The sequence below is a fragment of the Hibiscus syriacus genome, unplaced genomic scaffold, assembly GCF_006381635.1.
Source record: "Hibiscus syriacus cultivar Baekdansim isolate YM2019G1 unplaced genomic scaffold, ASM638163v2 tig00110247_pilon, whole genome shotgun sequence".
NCBI lineage: Eukaryota > Viridiplantae > Streptophyta > Magnoliopsida > Malvales > Malvaceae > Hibiscus > Hibiscus syriacus.
The window spans coordinates 407,926-432,176 of record NW_024062645.1 but is presented as its reverse complement, the minus strand read 5'-3'; the positions used below and the strand labels follow the sequence as shown (position 1 = coordinate 432,176).

The window sequence follows — 24,251 nt, the reverse complement described above, 5'->3', positions numbered from 1 at the left end:
GATTGATTTAATTTCCAAATTGAGAGCTTGAGAGTTTCCTCTTCGTTTTCACGTTCGCTGATCGATAATTGGAGGTGAGAAGCGAGTTGAGCGAAGAGCTCGGTGATTGACGGCTGTGTCCCCATGATTTTCCGACAATAGACGGCTTACAGTGGCGGGATGTTGATGACGATGAATATAACGGCGGAGGATAATGGGATTTCCCGCCATAATTGAATTGGTTCTGGGCTTCCCGTAATTTTAAGTGGGCTACGGCAGGGAGACCCGATTTGGGCATCAGATTATTTATTAATGGGAAAATACAATATAGGTCATTAAACTATATTCAAATGACCGTTTCAACAACCTAACTTTAAAAAGTTATAAAAAATCAGTCAATTTTATTAAAATTTACAAGTTATGAATTTATTTATGTTCTTTTAAGAGTGACGATTATAAAGACATAAATTTTTATATATATACTACATATGTATCTATATATGAGGGATCATTTGCACTTCCATTAAATATGCAATGTGGTATAAGCTTAACTCCTGATTTGGCAACCACCAATAAATGAATGACACTTGTATGAAATTTGTCTATGACTTGTTAGAATTCAACAATGGAAGAAGTGAAGAACAACTAGAATTTGTTCAGCTCAGCTGTCTGGAAAACATGACAAGGCTGAAAAATGGTCATTGGTCGGTCAATACGGCTTTAATCCAAAAGTGATCATTTTGAGTAAAAATGAAAACTTGAGGGTTAAAGTGTTTAGAAAATGGATTAAAGTGACTATTCAAACAAATATTAAGGGTGGAATATAGTTTGCTTGCATAGCACTTCTTCTCTGCAATATTTGATGATTGTAAAGACTTTGTGTATTTAGGTGGTCAGTGGATGGTGATGCACAGTATCAGCAGGTGACTTTGGTAATGGCTCGGCCATTGTGTCGAAATCGGCACCACTCCATCTGACTGCGATGTAACCGTAAGGCCCCAAGAACAGTGGATCACTTCCCCATTTGGTCTTGAAAACCTTACAGATCTCACTTCATTTTCACTACCATTGCAGAATCCATTGGAACCATTCTCGCTTCTCAGACTTCATTTCCCTGTGGGGTTTCGACTGTAAACTCGAAACCATTGTCGATACAACGTTCATAATCTCTTCGTTGCGAAGTGTTTCGAGAACACTTGAATTGTTGTAAATAGGGGACAATGAAGCTGTCCTTATCGACCATTGGATCTTTTTGTGCCTTAACTAAGATTCGGAATGCTGAGACACCATTCGCAACTTGCAAGGAAGGGAACTCGAACTCGGAACGATGAAACACCATATAGCATCTGTCTAGTAAGAAGGCTGGGGAGGACTGAAGGGCATACCTGAATCTTCACCGGCCTCGAATCATCTACTTGTCGATGATGATGATGATTACCTTGTAGTTTCCATTCAATTTTGTCGACTTTGCAGCCTAATTGGAATACACCGGGAGGGAGAACTGATGCAAGATATTCGATTATGCTCAAGTAGCCTATAGAAACGGTGATTTCTTGGAACACACGGTACTCGCTTTCTGCTTCGAAATCTAGATCCAAAAGATCACCCGCTGAAGTCCTTTGTGTGTTCTCAAGCATCGAGGCCTTGTCGAAGAAAAGCATCGACACTTTTGTTGCCGAAGCCGGCATTTCTCGAACAACACCATCTAGCATCCGCTACGACACTTTCTCCGGTAACCTTCCCTTGAGCAAAATCTACCAGATTCTTGAAAATAGTCGATACGGGGTCAACGACAGAAGCGTTCAGGTCGAAACCGCCTTCTGCAATGGTCTTCGGCTCATTGGGGAACCCATCCCCATGGCTGGTCAGACTCCAATGCATTGATTTCTCTATCAATTTGAAAACTTTAATATTTTTTTTTCTTACATGATTCAATCTGCTGTCATAAAGACAGGGCTGTACTTTTGTTGTTGAAACTCTCCACCATCTTCTTCTGGTCACTTGGCCTTGATTCTCGGCAAATAAAACAAATGGTGGAATTTTGGTTTTAGTCCCTGTATTATAATTGCAATTACAACCAACATATTCAAATGGCTAAAATTAAAATTCGAGTGAAATCGATTGATTTTAATTTAAAATATTCGATCTGGGCTAATCAATTAACTGGTCAATAGTTATAAGAAAAAAAGTGTTAAAGAATATTAGAAGACGAATTCAGAAAGATTATGAAAATTCCTTATTATGAAACACACACAGCCCCAACTATACAACTTGTGGTGTGTGGATCATGAAACTCTTCATTCATACAAAAATGAATAATCCGCCTTATGCTCGTCGTGCAGCCGCGCAACGAAAGCTCCTCTGGTTTCGGATTAAGAATCTCACCGCACATTTTTTTATCCATCGAGAGTTTCCATGTTCATTTCCCAGTTCCGAAACCAGCACGACTCTTTCGAGGGCACGCCATCGGTTGCTATTCATGTACATGCATGGAAGAATGGGGTTTTAATGCGAACCTGTCCAGAACCTCATCATAACGCCATGTTCACTGATGCTGCCCCGAGATAATCTTTGCATCTTTTGCCAAAAACGACTCCCCCTCCCCGTTCTCAATGGACCCGAACTACCATGCCTCCTGAATGACTCGGATGACTGCCTCCCGAATCTTGTTGATGAACTGAAAAAATCCGAAACCGAAAGTCCTCTCTCGGTATCAAGACCCGATACATCATAGTTGTGAATGGAATAATGGCTTTGCAATGGTTCACTCAACTGTCCCGAGCCGGTACCGACTTTTCCATCCATGTCAATGGAGAAATCGTCACGACTGGAACCTCTTGAGCCTCCCACTTCTTTAGCCTCATCACATTCATTACATACTAATTTTAAAGCCTGCACAACCTCGCCCATAAAAGGTCGGTGTGATACCTCGGGTTGAACACACATTGAAGCAATCGCTGCTACCTTCGCCACACTATCGAAAGCTACATCAGAGCCTAGAGATGGATCGATAAGTGTTTCTAAGCCTTCTTTGGTTGCAAGAAGCGGACGAGCCCATGCAACTAAATTCTCCTGACCAGGCGGCTGTGTCATATCTACGGGTTTCCGTCCTGTCAGAAGCTCGAGAAGGACTACACCGTAGCTGTAAACATCACTTTTCACAAGAAGATGGCCGGTCATTGCATACTCAGGAGCCACATATCTGGACCAAGTTATTCATCACAAATAAACGTCAAATTACGAATAGAAATTAGCATATGCAACTGCAAGGATAACGATTATGGACATGTTCAACGTACATGCCTCACACATACAACAGGCCAAGCACACACAATAACATGGACCGGAAAAAACTAAATCCAATAGAGTACAGAGATTTTCATACCCGAACGTTCCCATGACACGTGTTGATATGTGCCTGCCTTCCTCATCCATGGCAGTTCGAGCCAAACCGAAGTCGGATACTTTTGGTGTGAAATCATGCTCCAACAAAATGTTGCTCGACTTGAAATCCCGATGTATGACACGAGGGCTTGAATCTTCATGGAGATAAGATAGTCCGCGAGCAGCACCAAGAGCTATCTTTATCCGGGAATCCCAGTCGAGTGGTGCGGATTCCTTGTCAACTCCTGAAAACAAATAAAACAGAAAAAAATATAACCATTTCCTGTAGAATGTAACGCTAGGAATGCTTAATATTAAAACCCAGGAATCAATCAATGGAAAGCACGCAGTTTAACTACCATGCAAGTGAGATTCGACACTGCCATTTGGAATGAGTTCGTAAACCAAACAGCGGTTGCGCTCCTCGGTGCAAATTCCAATCAACTTCACCAGGTTTCTGTGGTGAAGACGGCTAAGCATCTCTACCTCAGCCAAGAATTCCCTGCCACCTTGTTGATCATCTCTCTTCAGAACTTTGACAGCCACTTTAGTCCTGTCGTCAAGAACACCGCTGTAAACACGACCAAATCCACCTTCCCCGAGAATTCTTGAATCATCAAAATTGTCAGCAGCTCTTTCTATTTCACTTGCAGTAAAGGTCTTAGCGGATCCCGTATAGGGTGCAATGCTAGAACCAAATGAAAGTGATATGGAACTTAGACCACTTCCAACCATCGACCCAGCCGAACCTGAAAATTCAACAACATTTTCCTGATTTAATTGTGATATGGAACTAATAAGCCCAAATATTCAGCTAAATATGACCTGAAGGTTTGGCATGAGATGTTAACGGATGCCGTGGAGTTGTCACACGTTGACTAGCTTGATCCCTTTGTTTGAAAAGAAAAACCCATGCAAAGCCAGAACAAAGCACCACAACCACCAAAACGGACAGAACAATTATAGCAATCACACCCCACTAAGCACATTTTTTTGCCGCTTCCCGTGCACATCAACACCGAGGGGCTTTATAGCCCTTGCATTGTTGTCGTTACCCGGATATGGTCCGCTATCAATCATACCAGCATCAGGTGGCAAAGGTGGAGAAGGAGGCAAGCCTAGAAATCCACTGTTACTACGTATTTCAAGGAAAATATATGCCAAGAGTGAAAAACAAAAGGTAAATCCGAATAAACGAGCATGAACATACCAAGATAGCGCACATATAGTACTTCATAATCCCCGAATAATGAAGTTTTTACAGCAACTTGTTTATGCCAAAATCTGTTAAAAGTTATAAAGGCTGTTGTATTATCAAATATTTCACCAAGCGGTACCAAGTCAATAAGGACAATCGTCTTCTCTGGTTGCTCACTAGCAGCATTAGCACCCATGATGCGAACTTGACTTAATTTCATAAAAACACCAGCAGCAATTTCTCCAGCCAACTTGGAAACCAAAGGGAAGAAAGTATATAGTGCAACACTTAGGCGTAATCCAACTTGCATCGGCAAGACACAGCCACAAGGTGATCCAGGAGGTGTATTTGTATAAGGATCCGTGCAAATAGTTGTTGAACAATCTACATTTACAATCCAACATTAGTACAATATAAAATATCTTCGGAAATGAAAGTAGAGCATACACCGGAAACTCGAAATGTGGAACAAAGAAACTAGTCATTAACCTTCATTGGGAGGCGGAGGTGGAAATGCCATAACTTGTGGCAGTGGTGGTGCCGCCTTGGGACTCCTCGGCGGAGAGACGGATGGTGAAACTTTTGGGGAAACATGAGGCTCTATGCAAAAGTAACAAATCATGAATAAGAAGAAAATAGAGAAAATGAGGGGATATCACAAACATATATTTAACAATGAAGCATTTTAGTCTTACTTTTGGTCTGCCTAGATGCAGCCACTCGAGATGGTGAAGGAACAGGAGAAACAGTGCCTCGTGGTGGAGGAAAGAAGGAATGGGAAGGGGACACTGGAGAAGCATAGTGTCTTTGCTTTCTGCCGGGCAGAGATAGGACTGGACCTGCATAAATATTGCGATGGAACATTAACAGGATCTGATAAGCCCGTATGATGTTACTATGGCAGTGGCATAATTTATTAAACCTTGCTGTTTCGAAGGAGGAGGTGAAACCGGGTCTGATGGTGGTGGAGCGGGACTGGTTCGTTCATTTCTTTTATGTTGATGCTTGTGAAACGAGGTTGAAGGAAATGCTGAAGAATTATGCCCTTCGTTCGAAGGAGCAAGGGACGGTACAAGAGGATTACGATGTTTCCTCCTAGCAGTTGGTGCAGGAGGAGATATGGCTGGGGAAGAACCTGGAAAAGTATCATCAGAACGACTGTTGGTAGTAATAACCAAATTATAAATTAGTGTGATGTTTGCAGATTCACGACACACACCATTTTTCAGGGTATGGTTCACAGGTGGCACTGGCTTGTGTATCTCGTTTGAAGGTGACATAACGGGTGTTCCATCATTGCTCGATTGTGGATTTGAAACAGGAGAAATATCACGGTCTGCATTGCAATATGATTAAAAAGTGAGGAAATTAATAGACATGGAAAATTAATCATATGTTCAACTTCCAAAAATTGGTATAATCTTCTAAGTAGAACCTGGTAATGGAGATAGATTTCCTACTGGCACGTTTCGGTGGACAGTTGGTGAGCTACGAGGTGGTTCTCCAAGTGGTGATTTAACTGGAACTGCATTATATAAAAGGATAAGAAACTCTTAACAGTCTCTTTGATTGAAATTCATACAAAATACAAAGTAAATAGACTTACCGGGTGAAATGGACGGTGGCACGATTGGGCGGACAGGTGGTGGGGTCATTTCTACTTTCCTTGGGGGAGATGCAACTGATATTGTGTTTCAAGTAGAGACGGCATTGTAAAGGGAAAGTAGAATGAGAAAAAATAATAAACGTTCCAAAACAGCATTTACTGAAGATCTACAAAATGAGACGTTAAGCCATGAATTATGTACCAGGAATGGGGGGCTCTGGAATCGGAGCACGTGGTGGTAAAGCCGTTGGCCCTTGGGAGCGAATTGGTGTATGGTTTCGTGGTGAATTTCTCGAAGGTGTAGCAACTGGACCTATAAAATAGAGTTGAAGCAGCAACATTAGAACCTATCATAGTGTTAAATCTATGGACACATGACACATCAAATTAATATTTATCCACCAGGAGCGATTGGCTCTATAACAGGTGCACTGCTATTCGATGAATTTTCTTGATTAGAACCTGGGGTTGGGGCCAAAGCTCTAGGACTACTGGGTTGCAAGTGTGGAGAACTTTGTGGTGAATTAATCACTCGTGGTGCAACCGGAGCTTCAAGATAGCAAGTAAAAGCAGCAGTGTTAGAATCAAAGTCGGTTTTAAATCTATCAGGAAATGACGCTTCAATGATCGAACTGCTGATTATATACCTGGAGCAGTTGGGGGGAAAGTGCTTGACCTACTGGTGTTAATGACTGGAGAATTTTGTGGAGAATTTCGCAACGGTGGTGCAACTGGAGCTACAGATTAGAAGGGGGTGTGTGGGATAAGTAAGCTGTATTAGAACCAAACTCAAGCAGCAGTCTAATTATTTAAGGAATGCCTTTAGCATAATATCCAGCTTACTTTGATGGACAACCGGTGAAGTTTCTGGAGAATTCCGTGACGGAACGATTGCTGGTACTACAAGTTAGAACAAGTGCAATTAGAAGTTTAGAACCATACTGAACTTCAAATTTACCAAACTATTTGATGCATTCCTTTAATTAGCAAACATACATGGGAGGATATCCGGTGAATTTCGAGGCAAAGTCCTCGAAGGAAAAGAAACTGGAGCTGCATATCAAACCAAAAAGAGCAGCATTAGAGCAAATGCGAATTTACATTAACTTGAAGGGAACTGGAATTGCTTTTAGTCGTTTACCTGGAGCATCTGGCACTGAGACAGGAGGCTTACTAACTGGTTCCTTTTCCTTAGGAGCAGTCAGTGGTTTTAATGGTGCATGTACCTGAACGAGCGGAGGTGGTGGAAACACCAATGGAGTACTTGGTGCCAAGGATGGTAAATGTTCTTCAATAGGGAATGGTGGCGGAGCTGTATTTTGGGTTTGCACGGATTGAGGAGATGGTGGCAACACCAATGGAGTACTTGGTGCCAAGGATGGTAAATGTTCTTCAATAGGGAATGGTAGCGGAGCTGTATTTTGGTTTCGCGCGGATGGAGGAGGTGGTGGCAACACCACTGGAATGCTTGGAGCCAAGGATGGTAAATGTTCTTCAATAGGGAATGGTGACGGGGCTATATTTCGAGTTCGCGTGGATGGAGGAGATGGTGGCAACACTACCGGAATACTTGGAGCCAAGGATGGTAAATGTTCTTCAATAGGGACCAACAACGGAGCTGTATTTTGCGGCATTGGTTCCACTGAATTAATTGGCGAAGAGGAATGTGCATCCCCTTCGGTCGTTTCAGGCACTGGGACTGGCATTAGTGGTGGCAAAGCAGGAGGAGAATGTAAATCCGATTCTGGATTGTCAAGAAAGGAACTTCAATAAAAAGCCTCGAGAACAAGAAACGTTTGGTATCGCGAAATGAAAGCTACCGTTTGGCTGAGGTGGCGTGCTTGTTGCAAAGCTTCTTTGTTTAACAGCACCAGGGATTCCTTCTGTAGGCGGAAAACTCGAAAACTCTGCTGGAGATGAGGATGCATTGTGCCCTAAAACAAGCAAAAAAAGACGAATATATTCGGCATATATTCAACCAAATTGCATTTCAACATGCAACAATTGGTTTTTACTTATTACATAATCATGACTGAGGATTGTAATCATGAGATCAAATTGCATTTCATCCTCAATCTATAAAACCGATCATGTCGAAAGAACACTTGATTCCACATAACATGGCACGATGATCTTTGTTGCTAATTATGCTATAAAAAAACATTTCTTAGATAAAGCTTCAAGTTCAGTGGATTATGCAGATCCATGAAGATGTTGAATCCAAATTCAGTGGATCTAGAACTCTGGAACTGAGATTTTGCAGACAAAATTCAGCAAAGAAGTAGACAAGATAACAGTCATAGTAAACAACAATATTTCCAAAACATTAAATGTGATTAAAAGATTGTTCACTTGCACAAATTAGAACACAAAACTCATTAAACCAAGTACAATTCAATAGCTTTGAGCAAGAACTGGAAGAAAAAAAAGATGGAATTTTTACCTGAAGATCCACGAACAACCAAAGCAAAGCCAATGATGCAGAGTTTGGCAAGCTGAAGAATCAGTGGCATCAACATCCCCATCCCATACAGCACCAAATCTCACAAATTATCTAAATCAACCTCTCTCAGTGATGATGTTAAAGAAATTTAAAAAAACAACAAATAAAAAATATGGAGCTGTATTATATTAAGAGATGGACGGGTAACTTGAAGCAAGAACAAACGGAAGATAGATTAACAAATAACCCCCACACAAATAGTGCAAAACAAGCAAAGATTGGTCTTTTTTAAGTTGTATTTGAGAAAACCCAGATTTGGGTTTGGTGAAAAAAGAAGCAAACTAGCAAAGCAATATCCTTTTTTTATCTCTCAAATTCACAAAGTTTCTGTCTTTATGCTACCATAAGTTGCTGGAACACAAAATAAAACTGACACACACACACAGATAAAATTAAAAACAAGCAATTGAATGAAAACAAGAAACAAAGACACCTCACAGGGCCACAGAGACAAGTAACTGACAACCTTTTCTTTAAGAGAGATGCAAATTATATATATATATATATGTAATATAAAGAAAAGATTTGGATAGTTTGGTGGATGTTAAGCATGTGAGAGAGAATAAAACAAGGAAAAGAGAAACTTGGTTTTAATATTAGTAAATGGTAGCTTAGTAAATGGTATTTTTAATGGGGGGTTTGAACCAACTTTAATTACCTTGTTGGGATTGAATTTTTTCTTAAACTATTGTTTAATGAAACTCATTTTCTTGCTGATTTTTCTCCACCTGATGTTTGTTATCCAGTAAGAGAAAATGACTCCCATTGAAAGTGAGAGACTTTTGTGACACATCAACCAAATCTTTCTTCTTTCTTTCTTTCTTTCTTTCTTTCTTTCTTTCTTTCTTTCTTTCTTTCTTGATGATCTTTGGGGTAAAGCTAAGGTCCCACCATGAAAAAACAAGTTCAAAAGCATTCAGATTATTGGGGTTTCATTGCCATATTCCATCTTTAGACTGTTGAAAACTTCATAAATTCATACAAAAAAACAACTAAAAAACTGGGTTTTTTTATGTTTTTTCTGGGTTTTTTTAAGCTTTCAAACAAATTCAAAGGCTACCATTCTGTTAGATGAGACAATGGACCCACTAAAAAGATAATGTGATTGACAAGAAGGGGCCTACCAAGCTAGTAATGGGGTCTCTTGTCCCACCACCAAACCACCGTAGCCATGGCCATGGGGTGGAGGGTTTTGCTTGGAACATAGCTAAGGACTTGCAATTTTCATAGCAAAAAGCAATAATGACCATCGCCGAGTATTTTGATAAAATAAAAAGCAAAGAAACTATGGTGCATGTGACTACATAGTGGACCCAACATGCTTGATTCTGCATTCAATTTTAGTTGAATAATTTATTTAACCTAATTATTAGCGATTAATCCGGACTATTACTATTGAGGTTTGTTTTGAGGATGACTTTCTCAATCGATTTTGTTTATTAAAAATATCATGATTCGAGTTTTTTTAATTAATCACTAGTTTCTTATCTATTGATCGATTAATTCAGATATGGTACCGCAGAGACGAGGGCAATCCTTCTAACCCAGTTTGCTCCGTTTACAAACGTAGAGTTCGTTGATTCAAGTCTTTAATCTTTCATTTTTTGACAAATTCTAAATAGGGTATACTACGCATTTAATACCTAAACTATCAATTTTAGTCTGTTTCAGTACCTAAACTTCCAACTTTTTCAAAACTATACATGACGTTTAGTTGTAGTTTCATTTTAGTACCCTTATCGTTAAAAACTTACAACATTTAGTACTTAAACTATCAGTTTTGTCCGTTTTAGTACCTAAACTTTTGAAAAAATCGAAACTTAACGTTAAATTTTAAACGAATACACTAAAAAAAGCTAAACTTTAGGTATAATTTTGAAGAAAAAAATTGAAAGTTTAAGTGCTAAACGGATAAAAATTGATAATTTAAGTACTAAACGCATAATTTACCATTCTAAATATAATCATAATCCAAGAGAGGTGAAGGAGACTTTATGAAAAGGAATTAGAGTACTCCTGATGGGTCTAAAACTCATTACTTAAGAAAACACGAGAGAATAAATATGTGCAAATTAACCAACGGACCAAATATACTTACTCATTCGAACCTTTAATCTTTTCTAAAAAATTTAGTGTCTTATCTCATTGAACCAACTTGTCGTTGGTCATAAGTCTTCATTTTTTATGAGCACTTAAAAAAAGCTTTTAAATTTCTATAAGAAGTCATTTGAAAGTTGAATAATATGATAAAATATATTGAAAGTTATTAAATTATATTTAAACTATCATTTTAGTTATTAATTTGTTATAATTTATGTTAAATTAAAGAAACTATATAAATTTTATATGATAAAAGGATTAAAATTATGATTAAATTGATATTTTGCCTTTTAGAAGAAGTGGAAATTTCTTTGATCTAATAGTTTTCTTGCATAACAATCCTTCCAAATTTTGTTCCCTAACATCCCTACTTTTGTCTGAAGATGCATCCTTTTCATTTTTTGCACCAACACCAAATGCCATAGGGTTGAGAGGCAGGGACCATTAGAAAAGTATAATGGTCATTGGTGGGATTAGATTGAGGTTCTTTACCCACCCGGATTCGATTCAAGTATAACAATTTTTCATCTGTCACTTGATTTGATTCGAGTTTAGAGGAGCTCTGCTAACTAAAAATTTAAATTGATTTTTAGGGTAAAAAATTATATTCGGTCCGACCTGACATAATATATATCTTATTTTTTATTAGGTAAGCAAGGACCTGATTAAAATATACATAAAGACGGATATTACAAAAATTATCCATAAATATATAACGGTAAGTTATATTATTATTTCCGAACTGAGTATTTTTTGCCTTAAACTTGAACCAAACCTCAAACGATCACATCTTTAAAACAACACAATCTGAAATCGTTTAAAAAAACTTGACTAAATAAGCTCGAGTCAAATTCGGGTCAAATGTACATCCCTAACGATAAATAGAAATCTAACATACACATTATAGATTCGTATTAAAAACAACTTTCTTAACTTAATTTTTTCATTCGCAATATAGAATTCAAACCATAAACTTTTTAAAGGACATTCATCTTATTAGACCAACCGATAATATATAAATTCTTTTTAGCAATGTGATTCGTTTATTTGTGCATATATTCTATTGCTTTACTTTACCTATGTTCAAGCCTGAAAAAGAGCAGCCTTTTGAATGATATTCCACCAAATGTGTTTTGGAATTTGAACCCCTTTTACCTAATATAACCAACGAGCAACCTTTCATGACCATATATGTATAACTAATCTTATAATTATTTGAGACCCCATTAGCCATTAATGTCACATTGCCAAAAGTTGGTGTACAAGTAAAATAAAGTCAAAGTGTACAGTACTCGAAACGTAAGGTAAATTACAGACTCTTGTTCAAGGTATAAAAATAGTATCGTCACTCGTTTGGTTCATTTGTTATATAATGGTGGGCATTTTACCTATGTTCATTTGTTAAAGGTAAATTACATGTCGGATTTTATGGCGAGCTGGTTTACGCCGACGTCTCTTTTCCTCCTCCTCAACTTCGTCATCGGCACCGTCTTCCTTCTCTCCCTCCTTACTCCTCCCAAAACGCCGCCTCACTACGGCGGCAGATACCACTCAGCTCCTTCCACTCTCCATCGAGCTCCGTCGCTACTCGACCGCGTTAAATCTAACAACTTCTCAGCCTTCAAATTCGAGGACGTCCATCAACAACATGTGGATAATAACTTAGAGCGAGCCCCGTCGATTCTCGAACGAGTCAAGTCCATTAACTTGAACCTCTACGAATATCCTCCTCAAAACCCAGACCCGGTCTACGCCGAACAACCACCCCTCAACCGGCCGCCGTCGTTCTTAGAGAGTGTTAAGTCCGTCGTTTTCAAATTCATTCAAATATATAATTATTTTTTAACCATAATTTAACCTAAACTTTATTTTTTACAAACATATAATGGTATAACTTGACCTAACAAATATATTAACATAGAATGTGAATACATATAATTTGGGATGAAATTGAAATGTTGAAAATGTTTCAAGACCAATTTAGAATGAAGGATATATTTTGGAGATGAAACTAAAATGTTCAAAATTTTGAGGACTAATTTAGAATGATAGTCATAGTTAAATGATGAAATTAGAACATTTAGAAGTTTAGGGACTAATTTAAAATGAGAATCGTAGTTTGAGGATATATAGTGCAGTTAACTCAAAAAAATCAAAATTATATATGTTTTAAATGATAATAAATATAATTATAGTAACACTCTCCAAGCCATTTGCCGTGTCGAATCAAATACAAGAAAAAGAAGGGAAAAAGACGATAGATTCGCCACACTCTCCCACCAAACATCAAAGGGTACACCAGTGAACAAATTCATAACGTTTCAATACCATTTCCAGGAAACAAACATGACAAGAACCAGAACATGCAACACTTTTTGCCTTAATCTTTCTTGTTACCAAAAGGATGGCATACATTTTCCAGCCCCGCTCCAAGACAATGTCTGAACCCTCCTTCGTCCCTCGACGAGGGATCGGAATCGTTCGATCCGACAATATTCGGCTGGATAGTTCCGATGATGGCTTCGATTTCTTCTTTAGCTCGTTCAAACACGTTGGGGGCTTTTACTTCATTTAGTGGGGTGGTTTCATCTATGTCGTCGTTTCTCCCATGAGTTTCTTTATGGTGATGGTTTGATGATTTCTCATTACCATTTTCTGGCAAACATGAACTCAAAATAAGCACAACACAATGTTCATGCCACTTTCAACTTATGTTACTCGGATTTAGATGTTAGTGTCAGATACGAGTATGTATTAGATACGAGTATAGTTCTATTTTTATAAAATTTTCAATATATTTGAAAGATTCTTGGAAAAGTAACACAATTACTTCATGAATCTTACCCTGAGCTTGGAAAGAAAGATATCTAAGAAAATATCATATAAGAAAAGGAAGTAGCAAAAGAACCTGGTTGGTCATGTTTCGTTTGTTCCTTGTCAGAATAGTCCCTGAAAATTCAATGTGATGTGAAATAAGTATACAAAAAGGCCTTCTGATTGATCCTCATACTCAATTGGTAAAATTGTAGTTTTAGCCCCTCTAGTATGCTCAAATTTGAAATTTAGTCCTTATACTTTGTCTTTGACATAATTGATCCTCTACTTTTATAATGTTTAGTTAACCCAAGTAGTCAATATCAGTTACTATTCTACTTAAAATGTTGGGTTGATTTTTTCTTAAAACTTAAAAGCACCCCTTCCTATCTTTACTTAGATTGGGGTTCGATCGAATGTTCAACGGACACCACATCCAAAAGGTTTCCCAAAAAGGTCGAGAGATCACTCGACGAGAACGTTATAAAAGTAGATGACCAAATTATGCTAAATCGAACTATAAGAACTAAATCCAGACTTCGAGCATAACGGAGAGATCAAAAACCATAATTTGACCAAATGAGAAAAATTAGAATCCAACCTTTCATGATCATGAGCGTGGGACTCTTTCTTTTGATGGATTGTTTCAACGAGAGCCTCAATTTCCTCCTTTACTCTTTCAAACACATTGGGGGCTTTCACATCATCCAGTGGGGTGTTTTCATCAATATCTTTATGCTTTCCATTAGTTTCCTTATGAATCGCGGTATGAATCACAGCTTCAATCTCTTCCTTTGCTCTTTCAAATATATTTGGTGCTTTTACATCCTCGTCTGCTAGCATTACACATAGCACCAAAATACATTTATTTGATCACTCAAAGAACCACTAATCTAATCACACGCTTTCATCCATTTAAAGGTTAAGAGCATGGAAAGCAAAGATTAACCCCATAAAATTGGTCAAGTTTAGTCCCTGCACTTTTTGAATTTTGAAATTTCAATCTTGATCCAAGCAATATACAGACAATACGACTAAATTATAGGGGCTTAAAATATCAAATCAGGGAAGAAGAATTAAATTTACAAGTTTTACATATTATAGGGACTAATAAAATAATATGATCGAAAAAGTACACCCAAAGGCAGCAAAATTTCCAACTTTTACTCAAATGTTTCCTCAGAATTGAGAACCAAATACTACTATGAATTCGGTATATCGTTTCCATTTCTTGTGATGAACTCTCATGCTCAATAAGAATTGAAATACATTTCATTTGATCACTCAAAGTGCCACTAATCTAATAGCACACATTCATCCATTCGAAGGTGAAGAACATACAAAACAAAGACTATAACGCCCATAAATTTGATCAAATTTAGTCCCTGCACTTTTCGAATTTTGAAATTTCAGTCTTGATCCAAGCAATATTAAGGGCTTAAAATATCAAATCGGAGAACATGAACTAAATATTCCACTTGTGCATATTATAGGGACTAAAAAGTACACCCAAAGACAGCAAAATTTCAAACTTTCACTCAAATGTTTCCTCAGCAGTGACAACCAAATACTACTATGAATTCGGTATACCATTTCCATTTCCAGTGATGAATTCTCATACTCAATTCGAATTGAAATACATTTCATCTCATCACTCAAAGAACCACTAATCCAATCCGAAACATTCAGCCATCGACAGGGGAAGAACATGAAAAGAAACAAAGATCGGAGATAAACTAAAGAACCCCATAAATTCACAGAATGACAACATATATTACATCCAAAGATCGCAAAACTTCAAATACTATCACGAATTCAAGATGCCCTTTCCTTTTCTTTCCCGGAATTTCTCGAAAACCAGACAAAAAGGGAATTGATGAAGAAAAGAGAGAATCATACCTGAGGAGTAGTACGATGAATTTGATTTGGTTTCCGCCATAGAACCGGTAGATTCTTAAACTGGGATTCGTCTGAATGCGATGTGAAAGTTGGGGTTTGATTCGACGTTTTGATGAGAGGAGGCGCTTGCTAAAAACCACCGATGGGAATCAGAAGTTTTCTTTCGCCTCCGCAAGACTGGAACTAAGCATAGGCTGCGTTGTTGTTGGCCAACTTGAATTTAATACGGATCATTATATCATCCACTATTCACATGTTGACAACTAAACGTTCATGGGCCAAGGATTGTTTCGAAACTAGGGTAAACTACGCATTTAGTACCTAAATTATAAGTTTTGTCCTTTTTAGTATCTACACTTTCAATTTTTTTTGAAAACATACATAAAATTTAGTTTGTGTTTCATTTTAGTACCCTCGTTAAAAATTTAACTTTACGTTTTGAAAAAAATGAAAGTTTAGGTATTAAAATGGATCAAAACTAATAGTTTAGGTATTAAACACATTAAATTTTTAACGAGTTGGTACTAAAATGAAACAAAAACTAAACGGAATGTATGTTTTAAAAAGATAAAAGTTTAGATACTAAAACAGACCAGACCAAAATTGATAGTTTATGTACTAAATGCGTAATTTACCCTTGGAACTAACGTTGTTATTGACTTATATTATAAATAAAGGTAAAGTACACAATCAGTCTATCGACTATAGGGTATTATTTTGTTGAGTTATCTGGTTATTAAAAGTTACAAATGATCCCTTGGCTATAGGGTGTTGCTTTGTTGAGTCCCTTGTCCCCGACTATTAGAATTTTCAAAATGATCATTGGACTATTCATATGTTCCAAACTCATATTTTTCATTAAAAATTGACAGTAGTGAGCTGGATGGTAACCTGTTGACTATAATAGGATAGAATATAAGTTTAGAATCTCTAACGACTATCATATCTTAATTAGTATGTTAACATCCCAATTTTATTATCAAAATTTGACATGAATATCATCCTTTTACAAAAGGGTAAATTTTAGCTTTGGTCTTTCATATTTTGCAGTTTATGCCATTTAATCCAAATTAGCATTGCAATGTTTTCACTTTCATTCATGGTACTAATTATTTCAATTTTCTCATATTTTGAATTTCGTATATTTATTTTAATATTCGATTTAGTCTACAGTAAATATCTTTTGTTTTTTTCTTAGTTTTCACTATAATATTTTAGGGTAAACTACATAAATAACCACCTAGTTATGGGTTTGATCTTGAAATGACTATCATTTTCAAATATGACCACTTAAATATTTAAATAGTTTCAATATAGCCCCTTATCGTTAGCATTCAAGGAAGTATTTACGTAGCAGTTAACAAATTTGATATAATTAGGGTGTTGGTCCTTGTAAAGTTATGTGTTCTTGGCGCCAGAACCCTTCTTTGTTTTCTTTCATTTTTGTCACTACTTGTATATGAGTTGTTTCCTTAGATTTTCATTTAATGCAATATGATCTTGATTATATTTTTAATTTACCTAATGTCTTAATTTGAGCATTAACTTCAACATCTTTTATTCTAGTCATGTATTAAACTTATAGATTAAATCCCATAGATTTTAGAATTAATCAATTTGATCATCAAGATTAACTTTAATTCTTAATTTTTAATTTAATTTAATAAATTTATTTCTCCAATCAAATTGTGCACATGTAACAATCTGATTAGAGGGTTTTTTTAATTTTAATTTAATTAATTTAATAAATTTCCAATCTAATTGAAAGTTGACACGAATAATTACACCATGATATCAATGTATAACTGTGTAATTACAATTCGTACCATCAAATATGACATAAAGAACTGAGATGTAATCACACCCTATTTGCCAAACATGTTTAAGATATATAATTATTAAGACCGAGGATTTTATATAAAAAATACGAACTTTTAAGAATTTATATTAGAAATTTAAGAGATGAAAAAATAGATATTTATAAAAAAAATTATTAAAAAATACCTAAACTATATTAGAATTTAAAATTTCATGAGATACAATTGTTCATCGATGCCTATTCGATCCATCTCTATATTCGATTCATCAGTACAAATGATGGTTATCTTAGATATAGTATTGGAATGGCTTAGGCTTGGGCTTTCGAGTTATCTTTATTGGCTTAGGTAAACCGTAAACGGTTTTGTTCTTCTTTTTAAAAAATGGTTGTCCCTTGTTCTCATATGTAATAGGGTAAGGGGAGGTAAGATAGTAGGCTGCCCCTAACACCAGGTTGAGAGCAGTTTCCGTAGAAGACCTCCGAATTATGAAATACCCTCCGTGAGACTCGATCTCACGACCTCAAGGTTAAGAACCTTGTGCTCTACCAACTGAGCTGAATAGTCATCTCAAAAACTGGTTAGAGCTTTCCTTGAATTCCTTTGTTGCCTCATAATATCCCCTGTATTCAGCATATCGTTCTCATGATAACCAGAAAGGAACATATGGATATCTGCAACCGTTATGCTATGCTTATTGGTCATGGGAGTCGAACGAAATCTGTTCGGCTAACCTTATAGTATGTCTGAAATTTGGAACTGGTTTTGCTTTATCTATTGTAATAATGCAGCTGCAAAATGGGTACAAAATAAGAAAAGACGAGTTGTTCGGAACGAAGACTCCGGCCCCGAAACGAAAAGGCATGCATCAGCCTAAGCAGTTCCAAAACACCGGTCGTATAACCTGTGATGCAGTTGAAGAAGCTGCACTAACCGCCGCCTATCTGATTGCTGAAGCAGAAAACAAGTCATTTCTTGCCGCTGAAGCAGTTACAGAGGCGGAAAGAGTCTCGAAAATGGCTGAAGATACAGATTCACTGCTACAGTTGGCCAAAGAGATTTTCAAAACATGTAATGTTGCTCCGACTGTTCATTTTTTTACTCGATTACTTATTCCGTAAACATGATTGATCCATATCCGGAAACTTAGCTGATCCTATTCTCATATCTAATGGGATAAGGGGAGGTAGAGTAGTAGGCTGCCCCAACACCAGATTGAGAGCAACTTCCATAGAAGACCTCCGTTATGAATTGCCGTCAATAAGACTCGATCCCACGACCATAAGATTAAGAGCCTTACGCTCTACCAACTGAACTAGACGAGCAAGACCATATCCGGAAACGAGTTTAAAAATTCGCCTCTTCAAGCGCCATTAAAAGGCACAGGCATAATGTCCCCATTCTTAAATATGTTGCATCTTTCATTTGTGTTTTTGCAGGCTCCCAAGGAGAAATTGTGCTCATAGCATAGGATATGATAGAAATGACCCTTCAATTAGGAAATGTCAATATTGGTTTCACTTGTTTCTTTTCGGATATAACTCGATTAATTTGTATTCGACTCGACTCGACTCGACTAGACAAACATGATGAAATGGTGACAGATAGATTGTTTGGTAAAATTAAAAGTCTCGATTGACACTCTCATGGTGATTCATGAGAAAATTTCTGATTTATTCAGAGTACTCTTATGAGAGACATTTCTAACCCTCTATATTCTCATGTAATGTATTAGTAAATTCTCCAAGCTTATAAGGCTTCTTTTTATTATAAATATATTTTAGGTATAATTGTAACACATGAAGGGTGAAAATTGAATATATTGTTATCTATTTGTTCTCAACAACCGTCGATCTTGATAAAGTAATTTTTAAAAAATGGGTAAAGTACACAAATGGTCCTCGACTATAGGGTATTACTTTATTAAGTTCTTCGACTATTAAAAGTTACAAAATGGTCCTTTGACTATAGAATGTTGTTTTGTTAAGTCTCTCTACTATTAAAAGTTACAAAATGGTCATTTGATTATTCATTATGGTCCAAACTCATCCTTTAAAAAATCGACGGTTGTTTAAGTTGGACGTTAATATGATGATTGAGATGATAGTCGTTTGAGATTCTGGGAACATATTTTATCATATCACAGATGACATGTTAACGTTCAATTCAGAACATTGTCAATTTTTTAACGTAGTCAAGTGACCATTTTATGGCTTTCAATAGTCGAAGGACTCAACAAAGTAACACTCTATAATTGAATGTCCATTTTATAACTTTTAATAGTCGAGAGATTTAATAAAATAGTACCTATAGTCGAGGGACCATTTATGTACTTTACCCTTAGAAAATTTACTTTTTAATTTTTTTTTTAAAATCTAAATTGAAATTTTGAAATCTAATAAGATTTCTTTAAACAATGGTCGGTCATGTTTATATCATAAGTTATGGTGGATTCATTTCCTCGCATAGGTGGGTCCATTTTGTGCATAAACCATTAAACCTTTTAATTGAATGGGACAGCTTTGATTACTCAATCTTTGTCCATAGTTTTGATTCATACCGCTGATTATAATTATTATATTTGGTAAAAAAAATGATATTGAATGGATTTAATAATAGTTTTAATTTTTTCTATATTTAAATTTGATAATTATTTTTTATTTAAATGGATGGAATTTAATCATTTTATTTTAATAATATTATTTGTAGATACATATTGATAATACTAAATGAATGTTGGGAGATCATAACCCATGAAAATTTTAAATTTTTATATAGTTTAATTATTTTTTATATTTTTTATTCCTTAAATTGATAATATAACTTTTTAATAGTTTGTATCCCTTATATAAAATCATATGTTCGTCTCGTTTATATACCTTGCTAATAAGATATGTTATGGTTTAATTTTGTTGCAATTGAGCCAACTCTGTACTAGCTTACTTTATTAATTAGAAAAGAAAATACAAGGGTTGAATTGTAACGAACTAAAAATAAAAGGACTAAACCAAAATTTTCAACATAAGAGATGAAACTGACCAAATAAACCTATTAAATGACAAAAATAAATATTAAGGGATATAACGCCTTTTTATTGATTTTAATGTTTGATTTCACATAACGGTAACCGTTACGTAAATGTCAAAGAAATGACGAGGATGACTAAAGAAACGGTTGTCTGTTGGGGATACATTTTTTGTTTTTCTTTGTATTTTTTATTATTGTGAGGGTAAATTATATGATTAGTATAAACTATTAGTTTTGGTCCGTTTTAGTATCTAAATTTTTAATTTTTCAAAATTATATCTAAAATTTAATTTTTGTTTCGTTTTAGTAACCGTTTAAAATTTAACGTTAAATTTTAAAAAAATTGAAAGTTTATGTATAAAAATAGACCAAAACTGATAGTTTAAGTACTAAACGAATTAAATTTTTAACGATGTGATACCAAAATTGATAATTTATGTACTAAATTAACAAATTACCCTATTAGGAGCAAGATGGACAGAAGAAATGTGTGGAAGCCATCATCATCTAATTTTTTTAAATTATATATTTTAATTTATATTTTTTATTAATAATTCATTTTTGACCTCTAGAATTTTGTAAGTTCTCTCTCTTGTATTATAAAAGTTCAATCTCTAACATAAAATCATGTGGTCATCTTTGATAAAGAGTTTTGTTATTTTCTATTTTAGATATTATTAACTTAATATATTAAAATAATTAATATGAGTGATATTAATGTTTTAAATAAAAATATTAATATCACATGTCACATATATAAATAAATACAAATAAATGTATTATATCAATAATAATTATTGATAGTTAGTTAATTAACCATTTTTATAAAATATTATTATTCTAACCTAAATTGATATATAAAATATCTAAATATTTGAAAAATCAAAATCAAAATAATTATTTATGTAAATATTAATACTTTATATAAATAATACTTATCGTGTCAGCACTAAACGTTAACCTTTACTCAAATACCGTTTTCATTTTATTATATCTAATAATACTTTTATTTGGACAACGTTGTTGGCAACCCCTTTCCTCTAGGTATGTAAATGAGTTAAATGTTGAGTGAACTGTTCGTGAATCATTCAGCGAGAAGTTTATTTATGTTCATATATTTATTAAACGAAAGAATTTGAACAAGATTTTGCGTTCGTTTAATTAAATGAACAAACACGAACAAATGGCTCGTTCTCTCATTTACGTTCGTGAACATTCTGTAATATGTCGTTCATTTTTGTTCGTTTATGTGTGTTCATTTATGTTTAGCTCAATCTTTTTAGATTCATTTAAAATATTAAAACCCAATAAATTTTAATATAATAACCATAAATTTTTTAAAATTAAATTAAATTGAAATACGAATAAAAAAGGCCCAAACAATTAAATAAAATATAATCCTAAAATTGTTAGGAAAGAAAAAAAAATATTTTCATTTATGTTCGTTTACGTTCAGTTATTGTGTTCGTTCGTTTGTGTCTGTTTACATTCGTTTATGTTCGTTCATTTGTGTTCGTTTATCATTTAAATAAATGAACATGAACGAACACGAACAAACTACATTTCTTAATGAACGAACACGAACAAGAAAAATTTTGTTCGTTTATGTTTGTATTCGATCATTTATTTGGTTAAAGTTAAACGAACGGGTACGTTCGTGTTCATTCCGTTTATTTACATGCCTATCTTCTTCCAATGATTCTTAATTGTGCGAAATGATAGTTAATAACTGTTTTTCCCCCCGAAGAGATGCAAATAATATATCTAATAATTATATAATTAAAATCAAACAACACAACAAAATATAGTCAATATTCATTTTTTATTATTTTATTATATCATGTTTTTATTTTCTTTAATTTTTTATATTTATTTTTATGACACGTTTTTTTTATCTTTATAACACGTTTCTCTCTATCTTTTGATACGTTTTCGGTTGTTTGTCCACCCATTTATTCTTTTGTCTCATGGTGTGATTTGATATCATCACAACTTATTAAGTTGATATTTATTTGTTATCATGTTAATTTTTTTTTGTTTAGACCCTCATATTAAATTTGGATACGCATTTTTTTGTTTGTGAATGATTTTCTCACGTCACTCGATTTTGATTTGCAATTTGTCGATATCTTTCAATAGATTGATCCTCATTTTGTGATTTATTTATCGATACGAACAAATCTATTTGTATATACTTTTTAACCCTTAAATTCATTGTTTTATTTTATTATATATTTTTTTATTAAAAAAACCTTTTAATCTCTACAAGCTAATTTTCTTTCAAATTGGTCTAAAAAAATGCAAATATATATGTGTATATATATATTTATTTTAAAAATCCCCCAAAAGACGCCTACAATAGATACAATTTTGGTGGTTTGAAGAAAAATTTACATGCTTAGGTTGTATGCATAGACGACGACTGTGGTGGGATTTTACTAAAAATATCAAGTGTGAAGTACACAATTTGTCCTTCGTTTGTAGGACGTTATGTTATTGAATCTCCTTATTATTAAAAGTTATAAAATAGTCCTCTAACTATAGAATGATGTTTTGTTGAGTCCCTCGACTATTAAAAGTTACAAAATGATCACGTGACTACACAAATTGATCCAAACTCATCCTTTTTCGTTAAAAATTTGATGACGATTTGAGTTTGACGTTAATCTGCTGACTGTTATATTATAAAATCTTATCTCATAATCTCAAACAACTATCATATCTCAATCAGCAAGTTAACATCCAGCTCTAACTGTTATCAATTTTTTAACAAAAAATAACAAATTTGGAACATAATGAATAATCGAGTGACCATTTTATAATTTTTAATAGTCGAGGGACTCAACTAAGCAACATCCTATAATCAGAAGACTATTTTGTAACTTTTAATAGCTAAGGGACTTAATAAAACAATACCTTGTTATCATGAGGTCATTTGTGTACTTTATCCTAAATAAGTCATTTGTGTAGCTAAAAGTTTTATATTATTATTAAATTATCGGTCAATATTATGAGATAAAGTATTATGTCTTTTAAATAGTTTAAATACATATAGAGTTTGGATTATAAAATTGTAGACTAAATTGGATTTGAAGAGTCTCAAAATAAATGTTTGTGATACTCTATTTGAATCAATTAATCGACAGACTAGTCGGGGCATAGTTAGGGATGGGAATGGGATGGTTTGGGTCGGGTCGGATTTTCGTCCACTTGACCCGATTTGAAAATTATAAATTTTTCACCTGACCCGAAAAATAAACACCTTCCACCCGACCTGAATCTTATCTGATCCGACCTAAAATAATATATTTATTAAAAAATAATATTTTTCTTCGATAAAAATATATATTTAATTGAAAGGAAATAATATATAAAGGAGTATTATTTTAATTATCTCTAAATATATAAAATAAAATTAAAAATTTTTGGGTCAGGTCAGGTCAAATATTTTCACCATAAACTCGAACCCAACCCATCCCAAACATAACATTAAAAACTCGACCTGACCCAAATATGTTTTTTTTAAAACCCGACCTAATCAAATCAGATTCAGTCGGAACCCATCGAGTTCGAGTTATATGCCCATCCATAACCATAGCCAAGATGAAACAATAAGAAAGGCTAAATTACTAAAAGTAAAAAGAAATAAAACTTATTAAATAATTAAATTTAAAATTTCATAGATAAAGAATTAATTTATATGATACTTAAACTTTAATAATTTAAATTATAATTATAAAATTAAGAAACAATTTCTTTAGCTCATTCCTGAAATCAACTATCAAGTTATATTAAAAATATATATTTTTTTTTGGTACATTAAAATTTAGGTCAAATGTGACTCCCTTAATCTAAGGCCAGGGCATATTTAAGATACAATTGAGATTTACATAGGAATTTACAAATTGTCCACCAAGAGTAATG

The 24,251-nt window shown here is 34.6% G+C and overlaps 2 protein-coding genes and 1 pseudogene across 2 annotated transcripts; 1 reads left to right on the top strand and 2 right to left on the bottom strand.

Annotated features, from left to right (window-relative positions):
• Nucleotides 1–2,459: 2,459 nt before the first annotated feature.
• On the bottom strand, nucleotides 2,460–8,983 carry LOC120114837 (annotated as a pseudogene).
• A 3,203-nt stretch (nucleotides 8,984–12,186) lies between these two features.
• Nucleotides 12,187–12,585, top strand: LOC120114782 (pathogen-associated molecular patterns-induced protein A70-like; the record flags this gene model as incomplete). The annotated part of the gene is made up of 1 exon (XM_039135566.1): nucleotides 12,187–12,585. A coding segment is annotated over exon 1 (399 nt), but the record flags the coding sequence as incomplete, so codon positions are not given.
• Nucleotides 12,586–13,081: 496 nt separating this feature from the next.
• LOC120114763 lies at nucleotides 13,082–15,665 on the bottom strand. The gene is made up of 4 exons (XM_039135555.1): nucleotides 15,484–15,665; nucleotides 14,186–14,417; nucleotides 13,679–13,719; nucleotides 13,082–13,425 (listed from the first exon to the last, which is right to left on the bottom strand). Exons 1-4 carry the CDS (start codon nucleotides 15,521–15,523, stop codon nucleotides 13,151–13,153), a joined length of 588 nt encoding a protein of 195 aa, XP_038991486.1. The 5' UTR covers nucleotides 15,524–15,665; the 3' UTR covers nucleotides 13,082–13,150.
• Nucleotides 15,666–24,251: the final 8,586 nt, after the last annotated feature.